This window comes from Carlito syrichta, unplaced genomic scaffold (genome assembly GCF_000164805.1).
Source record: "Carlito syrichta isolate Samal-C Ts95f unplaced genomic scaffold, Tarsius_syrichta-2.0.1 Scaffold301617, whole genome shotgun sequence".
NCBI classification, from domain to species: domain Eukaryota; kingdom Metazoa; phylum Chordata; class Mammalia; order Primates; family Tarsiidae; genus Carlito; species Carlito syrichta.
Window position 1 is genome coordinate 266,072 of NW_007245713.1, and position 9,688 is coordinate 275,759.

At 47.8% G+C, this 9,688-nt stretch overlaps 1 protein-coding gene across 3 annotated transcripts in view; it reads left to right on the top strand.

Annotated features, from left to right (window-relative positions):
• The window catches only part of CACNA1D (calcium voltage-gated channel subunit alpha1 D), a 160,261-nt gene that overhangs the window by 104,936 nt on the left and 45,637 nt on the right, over positions 1-9,688 (top strand). For all 3 annotated transcript variants that reach the window (XM_008054924.2, XM_008054925.2, XM_008054923.2), the window contains one exon: positions 6,788-6,871. In XM_008054924.2, the coding sequence (XP_008053115.1) occupies positions 6,788-6,871 (84 nt within the window). The remainder of the gene's footprint in view (positions 1-6,787; positions 6,872-9,688) is intronic.

Genomic DNA, 9,688 nt, shown 5'->3' on the forward strand with positions numbered 1-9,688 from the left:
GGAGGTCGATTCTATGTTATCTCATGCCTGGATGAGTGAGAGAGAATTAGTTCACCAGAAAGCAGCACTCTCCTTATAATTCCTCCTGCCCCTTTTTCTTATTCTTCTCTTTGGTGTTAACAAGCCCAGCCCAGGCAAGTTGCCTTTTGCAAAGAAGCCAGTGAGGCCGGGCTCGGTGGCTCAGCCTGTAATCCCGCGCCTTTGGGAGGCTGAGGTGAGTGGATTGCCTGAGCCCGTGGGTTCGCGACCCGCCTGGGCAGCGAGACTTCATCTCTACAATAAATAAAAAAATCAGCTGGTCGTGGTAGCGCGCGCCTGTAATTCCGGCTACTTGGAAGGCTGAGGCGGAAGGATCGCCGGAGCCCAGCAGGTCGAGGCTGCGGTGGCCGGGAGCGGCCACTGCACTCTAGTCTGGGTGACAGAGTGAGACTCCAACTCAAAAAAAAAGAAGCCAGTGAGGCGTCCTCCTTCTTGGTCAGTGGGGCAGTTGGGGTGAGACACAAGGTTGTCAAGGAGAAATATTCTGAGGAAATGGCCACGTTGGACATCAATTTCAGAAAAGAGCCATTGTCTCTTGTAACAGGGATCCTCGGGGAAATCTTCCCCAGTGTCAGACACACCTTCTAGGAGGACTCATGAGCATCTCTGTTAGGAGAAGGGGGGAGGTTGTAAAATGAATATAGAAAGTGAAGTTAGAATCCTTTCTGGTAGGTGAGAAGGCATTTCAGGAGGCAAAGGTTAAAAAAAGGTTGAGAAACCTGACTCTAAAGCCTTCTTTTGTATAAATGTGCCTCCTCAGAGAGCACATTTTAGTGGGAAATGGCCAAGGTTATGAGAGTGAGATTGTCCAGCATCTACTAGGAAGGGAGATGAGGGAGGAAGGGACAGAGAGAGGAAACCCAGAGCTGAGAGATTTCACGCTGGAGGGAGCAGTCTCACTTCATGGGAAGGGTTTTTGAATACTGGTCAGGCAAGAGTGGAAGGTAACAGAAGATAAAGAGCAAAAGATTTAGGAAAAAGTAGGAGGTCATTTAGTTTATAGTGTTGATTCCCCAAGGGATAGTCCACCAGCTGGACAGTGATCTGGTGTACTTTTGACTTGGGGTTGACCAGTCTTCTGTGGGGTTTTCAAAGGTAGGCAGTGAGTGAGACACAAGTCCCATTTCCCTGACTTTTCCCTTCAATACCCCCTGGAGAAGCTGTTGGAACTCTCCAGCAGTTCTCTTTCTCCAAGGAAGGAGATGTACTAAGAAAAATCTTTTCAACAGTACTGGCTCCAGTAGGTCTATAGAGCACTCCCCTTGAGTCAGAAGAGCCTGGTCTGGGGTTCCCTCTCTGTGCTTCTGGATGTCATTCATCTGGTGTTGTGCCCAGGGTGTGTTCTATGCCCAGGCTACCTGCTGTGGTTGCATCCTTTTTCTCGAATGAGCCACACTGTATTCCCAAGTCTTAGTCCTTAAAGTGTTTGGTCTTGATTCTACCCTGAAAATGTCATATTTATACTCCTAGCCACTTGGGCTTGCCAAAGGTAGAGAGAAGTTGGGTTTGGGGAAAGAAGAAAATATTTTAGTGCCGAGCCAGTGCATGGTGGGCACTGGGTCATCTCATCCCATCTGCCTTTCAGGGCAGCACTCCCTACTCCAGGATCCCTGGCAGGTTCAGAGGCTTCTTAATAATCTTCCTAGAGTACATTCTGTGGGAAAGAAAAGCTGATACTGGCTTTTCAGTTCTTCCATGATCACATCTATTCTAAGGAATTTATGTTTAATGTCAAATAATGCTTGAAACCAAATATTTCTGTCCTTTGAACTTTACACTGAGCTTTTTGCTGGGCTCCATCCTGTCCCTTCAATGTTGAGTTTTCCCAGATTCTCTCTTGGTCCTCTTTTCACCTTAGAAGAGGCATGCATGCCCAGAACTGTAGTGGCATCCAGACCTGTACTGCCTTCCTCTTTCCTGAGCTGCTCTGCCTGCCTGCCTTCTAAATGATCTTCACACCTCTGCCTCAGCCCTTTCTGTTCCTTTTCCTCTTCCTCTTTTTGTAAGCCCAAAGCTGTCCGTCCACTCTTCCAATGAAATTCTGGCATTGGCCACCTCTTGCTTGAGAAAAATTATGTAATTTTCTTAGTCCAATACTCAAAAAGTCTTTCACAAAGCACTGGTCCATGTATATTTCTGCCTCATTTCCTGCTATTTCTCTTCCCCACCCCCTTTCCATGTGTTAATGAGAGACCTTTCTATGCCCCTCATGCCTCTGTCTGGAAGCTCTTCCTCCTCCTCATTATCCTTTAAAGCCTGTCTGAGATACTACCTCCTCTGTGACAGCATCCTCACTAGCCCAGCCAGACTCAGCCCTCCCCTTCCATGTGTATCTGTGGGAAGCTTATCACACATGATAGCATGATGGTTACCAGAGCTGCTCCATATCTGTCTCTTCATTCACTGATGAGCAACTGCTTGAGGGCTTGAGTCAACTGTCTCTGGGTCCGCAGTGCCTTACAGGATGCCTCCCACAGAGTGGTTACTCAGTAAAGACTGGTGGAGTGAAGGAAGGAGAGAAGAGATGAGCCTGTAGGTGCAGCCTCTGGGCATGGGATGGTACTTGCTTTTCTATCGCAGAATCTTTGGGTAGAACAGAGGCCAACGTGGAACACACTTTGCCTAAAGCCCCCCTTTTCCCTTTGGGAAGGCTTTTACAAATTTGAAAGCTACCAGGTACACTTTCTACCTAAAGTTGACACTCTGAGTCATCACTTGGGTCAAATACTGCCCAAACAACCCCTACCAAAAACTGATAAGTGATCTGGCAACCAAAAAGCAACAAAAGGCAGACTGTTTGTAGAGGCTGCTTCACCCCTGCATGAGAGTGAATCCAGGTAGCAGTGAACCTGGACTTGAGCTGCTCTTCTTGCTTTCTATTTGTGACCATCCCACAAACATTACCCCCTATTATGTGCTGTATCCTGGCAAGGGATCCAGGAGTAGGAAGGGACCAGGCTCTGCCTTCCTGGAGCCCACTGTCGGGAAGGATACTTACATTGATGAACAGTGAGAATATGGTTCTTAGAAATAATGGAGTTTCTGGGCCTCAAGGCCCATATTAGTCTGAATTATGATTTTAAATTTCCGGAGTAAGAAATGTTTCCGAGTAATAGATGTTATTACATGTAGCTGCCTCACTTGGTCTTTTTATACAAGTAGAGCTGGACAAAAAACAATATAGAATTGACTGCTGGTTGCACTTGAGAGGCCCTGGCCTCAGAATTCAGGAGAGCATGTCATCATGGGCCAAGAGGAAAGAGCATGGAGATGGGCCTGTTAGGAGCCCTTGTCTTACCTTCTCATTACCGCAGGACCTTTGGGGGGAAAAGGGTGGGGGAGCTGAGTCATGCTCCTCAATGGTGATTTCATTAAAGAGGAGGCTACTAAATAGAGAAATTGCATGTGGGAAGAAAGGGAGGGCTGGCATTTTCTGCCTTCCCTGGGCTCCTATGAGAGCCACCTGGTCGGAGCCTGTGATTGTAGCCATCTGCACCAACTCAAGCTCCTGTTGCCTTGGTTAGGGGTGTCAACCTTCAGTTCATGAACCATTAGGGTTTTGGCACGATTTTGTAAATACAGGGAATTTTCTAAAGAGAGAGTCAATGAAATTGCCAAAACATTGCAGGCCCCCAGTGAAGTGTTAAGCTCCATTGTGTTAATTTAAAGGGATTTTATCCACCACCGGGCACTGGAATTGAGAATAGTTTGTAGGCTAATGGGAATGACCCAAGGGTGGGAGCTGTTCATGAATAAAATCCCTAAGTAAGTTAGAGAGGCTGGTATCCAGTGCCCACGTGGTGGGCTTGGCCTCTGAAAAGTACTGTAAATAGCAGGAGAGAAGTAGAGCATACAGTATACACAGGCAGGGCCGGGCATATCCCACAGCAGAAAAGGAAGGAAGGATGCTTGGCATTCATTGCCCTGTCATACTCTGGAGGTCTAGTTGCTACTCATGATCAAGTGTTTGATCAAGGCAAAAGTTCCTCTCTGGAGTCGAGGGCAAGGATCATTGTGCTCTCTTTAGCTTCTAAGTTGCCCTTAAGTCCATGAAGAAGGAGCAGGCTGTGCCCTCCCAAGTGTAGTCTGTGGCTTAGAGATAATGGCTTGTCACCCATTCACAACAGTGTAAAGAGTCTAGCAGAGGACCCAGGTGCTTACAATCTGACCATCATCTCAGATGCTAAGCACACCAGCTTAGCCAGCTCTTTTGTTAGGAGACTTCCTAGATGAAGGAAGCCCTGTGTTCTTTATGTCCAGCTCTTTATCTCACCTCTGACCAGCACAGTACCTCAGGTATTGCTACTTTAAACCTCAGAGACAGCCGTCTTTCCTAGTTTTGCCAACCAAGAATCATGAATTCATGAGGAGAAAGGTTAGAAGGTAGATGCAGTGCTATTTTTGAAGTAGACCTTCTCATTAGACTTTTATACACAGACTTGGTGCATACTGATTCCTTTTCTCTTCTGAGAAGAGGAATCTGGGAGGGTGCAGTCAGGGAGGGCAAAATGTGAGAGAGGCTTTGTGATTGTAAGGTGAAAAGAGGACATGAGAGTTCATTAGAAGCTGGGCTTGGTGGCTCAGCCTGTAATCCCGTGCTTTGGGAGGCTGAGGTGAGCAGACTGCCTGAGCCCACACGTTCGAGACCTGCCTGGGCAACTTGGTGAGACCTCATCTGTACAATAAATCAAAAAATTAGCCGGGTGTGGTAGTGCTCACCTGTAGTTCCAGCTACTTGGAAGGCTGAGGCAGAAGGATCACCATTGTCCAGCAGGTTGAGGCTGCAGTGGCCAGGAGCGTGCCACTGCACTCCAGTCTGGGCAACAGAATGAGACTTCAACTCAGAAAAAGGAAAAAAAAAGAGTTTGTTAGAAATCATGGTGGGGCGGGGGGATGAGGCAGTCTTATGTTATCTAAGATGAAATTTAAAAAGCAAGTCATAGTCAGTGTTACAGCTCTCCCATAAATGCACCTAGAGTGATTAACAGGAACTAGAAAAAACTTCCCTCCTCCAGTTGCGAGGACAGTCAACAAGTCCACATTTTCTGTAGCATCACAAAAGGCTGTGGCTCTGCAGTGTCTTCCTGTGGGTCTGCATTTGATCACAATTTTCTGGGATCTGGCACTTCAAAGTACCTGCTGTTCTGGTTTTCTTAATAAGGCACTAAATGTACTGGGTTGCAAGCATGCTGGGCCCCTTTTAATATCATTCATACCTGAATTTGTATTTCCAAAACATGCTTTGACTCTTTGGGAAGGCACAGTTGACTTACAGAGTTGTTGACCTTGACAGTCTTTCTGGCTCTATGCATAGTACTTCCCCACCACCCACTCCAGCTGAGGGCTTCCCGGGCTGTCAGGAGACAACAGGCACTCATTTAGCTCCTACTGTGCTAACCAGAAGAAAATGCAAAATGTGTGGCATGTACACATGGATTTGTGAGTCACGATTGTGGGGATGTTGTGCCTTTGGGATTGTCACAAGATATGAGGACCTGAAAAAAACAAGGACGAAGCAAAGCTAGAAGCCAGTAGGATACAAGTTGGTAGAAGGAGGAGACATTGAATGTATGAAGTGCTAACGAGGTTCAAGGCTCTGGGCTAGGTATTGGGGTTGGGGAAGGTGGGAGACTGAATAAGTGGCACAGTCCTCACCACTGAGGGCTTTCATGTGGTAGACTTGCAGAGAAAGACCCTGCATTCAGTGATCAGGACACGAGCGATACAGAGTCAGCACATCAGAGCACAGGCAATCAAGTGGGGCTGGAAGTTGCCATCGAGGAGTTAGCATCATCTTACCTTGAAGGAAGAAGTAAATTTGAGCAAATAGTGTTGGTTGGGAAGTTAGGATTACAGTGGCATCAGGAGGCAGGGAGGAACTGGCTGGTGTTTTTAAGGGATGAGAAGGACGCCCCTCAGCCTGGAGGATGAAGAGGGAGAGGGGCAGAGAGTAAAAGCTGAGGTTAAAGAAGGAGCCTACTGCAACATCCTCTTCTGTCAATACTCTTCTCTTCTGTAGTACCTGCCTTGACTTCCCTAAACTGAGTCCCGCATCCCCACAACCAAGAATGAGTGTCTCTGCCACAATGCAGAACTTCAGGTCTATGGCATCCCTGTGTCGTCTCCCTGCAAGCCATTACCTGTCTGTGTCCTCTAGACCAAGAACTCTTTGAAGACAGGGACTTGTCTCAGTCATTCTGCCCCAGAGCACAGCCTTTGTGATACTGGCTGGACTGTTGAGGACAGGAGAGCGTTGCTGGTTCATTTGAAGGGGCACAGAAATGAGAACATGTGATCTGCCTGGTGACAGTGCTCTTTAAGTGAGAGAGGGGAAGCAAGTGGGCTGAGCAGAGACTGTGTGGGGAGTGAAGAGCCCTACTCTTCCATCAACTTATGAAGGTTTGAGGTTGTCACCCTCAGTACCAGGCAGGGTTGCCAAAATGCCTTCCTCTATCCTGTAGATATTCTACTTGGTTCAGTGGTACTCAGGACTGTGGGGTCTGTGTGTGTCTTTGTGTGTGTGTATGTGTGTGTGTGCGTGCGCACGCACCCTCTCACACATTAAGGTGCACAGCCACCCCTCTGTGTCCCTTTCCACCAGTGGACGGTATTGTTGCCTTTCCCTTGGCTTCCCTATCCCACCTGGTTGCCATGGGTGCTGCGGGGACTCGGATGCGTCCCCATATGGTCCATGTGATGTTTCACTCATACGTGCTCATAAACGTCTGCCCTCGCCTGCTCTGTCCAGGGGTATTTTAGTGACGCCTGGAACACGTTTGACTCCCTCATCGTAATCGGCAGCATTATAGACGTGGCCCTCAGCGAAGCAGACGTGAGTATGCACCTGGCGTGGCCGCCACCTGTGTCCTCTCTCCTCTGTCTGTGCATACTCCACTCCCTGCCCTGTGGTGGCATCACCTGGACAAGTCACAGATCCCAATCACTTGATCTGAAACTAGGATCTCCCAGTGAGAGCTGAGGAAAAGACGCCTTTTAGGGGAAAGTCTTATCCCAAGGCCTTTGTAGACACAAATCACCTGTCAGAGGACTGACTTTTGCAGCATTTCCCAGTCACTAGTAGGCAGGTAAGACAGGGTGTCTCTAATTGTTTTCATTTGCTGTGTCAGAAGTGATACCTAATGTATCTATAATGTGTTTATTTTAGGGTGTTGTTTCAAGTGGCCAGGTGGCATAATGCTAGAATGTTCCCCTTTTATAACACTGTCCTTTTCTTCTTTTTTCTGTTGTGCTTCCTCTCCTCTGTGGCTTCTGAATGCTTGCCCTAACAGCACTATTTCACTGATGCATGGAACACTTTTGATGCCTTAATTGTTGTTGGTAGCGTCGTTGATATTGCTATAACTGAAGTGAATGTAAGTAGCAAACTTTGTGTCCTATAATGTGCTCGTTTTTGTTAAGTCTGGCATAGATGAGACTAGAAGCACTACCCATGAGTCTTTCAGGCTCACTACCCATGAGTCATTTTAGAAATCCAGACAGCTTTTTTTTTTAAGACTAAGAATGATTTGTAGTCTCTTCTCCCTCACCCCATCTCCATACCCTTCCCCTGAAAAAGAGTAGGGAAGTAAATGTAGAATGGCCATTTGGGAACTGCAACAAAATTGTAAAGATCTTTGTAAAGTTGTAGGGCTAAGAGTGTGAGTGTATGAACATTCTCACTCACCACCAGCTGTGTGACCTTGACAAGTCACCTAGCTGCTTTGTGCCTCGGTCCTTCCAGCTGTAAATGGAGTTAATGATGCATGCCCTTGTCCCCACAGTGGTTCTGTGAAGGCACAGAAGGGAGACCCCACAGCCATGCCCTGAACATGTAGCCACTGTGGCTGGTATCTCACCTGTACTGTGTCTGCTCAGAGTTTGACTGGTGACACTGGTGACTGTCCCCCACTCTAGCTCCCCACAGGGTGATGCTGACAGAATGCTGCTCAGGACCAGGGGAACGAGGGCCTGGAGCATACCAAGAAGAGAGTATTGGTTCTCCTTGATTCCATTCAGTTGAATCATTTGATGGGGAACAAGTGCAGTAGCTGCCTCACAGGTGGAACAACACTCTCAAGAAGTATCCCGAGAACCTCCCCCTTCAAAATTAAGAAGCTTGAGAAAGGGAGCACCACCTTTGCCTGACTACCCTGGGTCTGACCCATGCTAGACCAGAAGGCCCAAGGCAGGCAGGAAGGGCCCTGTCCACCTGGTCTGTCCCCAGTTCTTCAACAAGTCTCAGTGGATGTCCAGTGTGTGTGCCCAGCTTGTGTGGAGTCCTTCGAGAGAACTGTGGTGCAATGTTGGCTTCTGCTCCACGATGCCAGTCCAGCCCCCAGCCCTGATGCTCTGCCTGGCTGACATCTGCAAGAGTAAGGATTATAAGGTCCATCCTGGTGCCCGGACAGCCTGTATCACATGAGGACCATGAAATCCCATTATGCCACCTGTTTGGGGCCAGGCTGATTCTGGAATGTGACTAGTGAGACAGCCTCCACCCTGGCAGTCCAGACCTAGTTCAAAACTGTCCTCAGTTCCCTCATGGTTTAATATCTGTTCCCCCCACCTTGTAGGTATGTTACAGTATTAAAATACTTGCTTAAAAAAAGTGTTGGGGGGACTCAAAGGTGTGATTGTAAGTGTAGGTTTTCCTTGTAATAAGTGAGATGGATGATAAGACTCTACTGTGCCCATGAGGGTGTGATTCAAGCCTCATTACACCCAAGTTCATGCTATGACAGGATACTCAAATGGTATTTTACTAGACTTAGGTACACACGTCCTTCAACCTCCTGAAGTCCAGATATATGTAAATTCTACTTTACACGAAATGTTCCATAAGTCAGCTATAAAATTGTCATTCATGATATGTAAATGATGCTTGATTATAAAATAGTCTAGTGCCAATGGGAGAGCAGCAGGTCCCTATACTGGGCTGCTCTGGGCTCTCTCCTGAGTTTATGGTTAGGCTTCTGCCCACTTAATCATCTCACAGCATAAAGTGCTTACAACCTACATCAAGGTATACTTACATGAAAATTCTGGAACAGACCCTTATGTAAGTCGGAGATGATCTATAATGGAAGTGAAAATATAATAAACTATCAGCTCAACAGGTCTCCCTGGAGTGCTCAGTGCTTAAAGTGCTGTGCATGGGGTAGGTGTAAATGCTTAGTGTCTGGGCACCAGAATGTGGCAAAGATTTGCCCACCATGTGGACATCCAGCTTTCTCGTGCCTGACCCACTTGCTGGCTGGTGAGGAGTGGTGCGGGTACTCTCAGCACGTGCCCGGCTGCCTGGCTTCCTGGCCACCTCACATGTGCTGGGGGCTGGCCCTGCTCCTCCTGCTGCAGCCCTCTTGTCCCCTCCTGCCCAGTCTTGCTCGTCCATGTCTCAGTGTTGCCCTGCGTCACCTTGCGTCAGTCAGAAAAGAGACAAGCCTACTCTAAAGTTTCTGGTCATCATTGGACACTGGGTATCTGTACAAGGCAGGCTTTCATGGGCCCACTCCTGGCATGCAGTTAGACTTTGCAAATCACACTGGTGGACATTCCTCTCGGTGCTTTCAGTCAGTGACCTTTTCCCTGGTCAACTATAGCCTGAAACCAAATGCTTCTCAGTCATGGCAATGCCAGCTCCCCCCTGCCG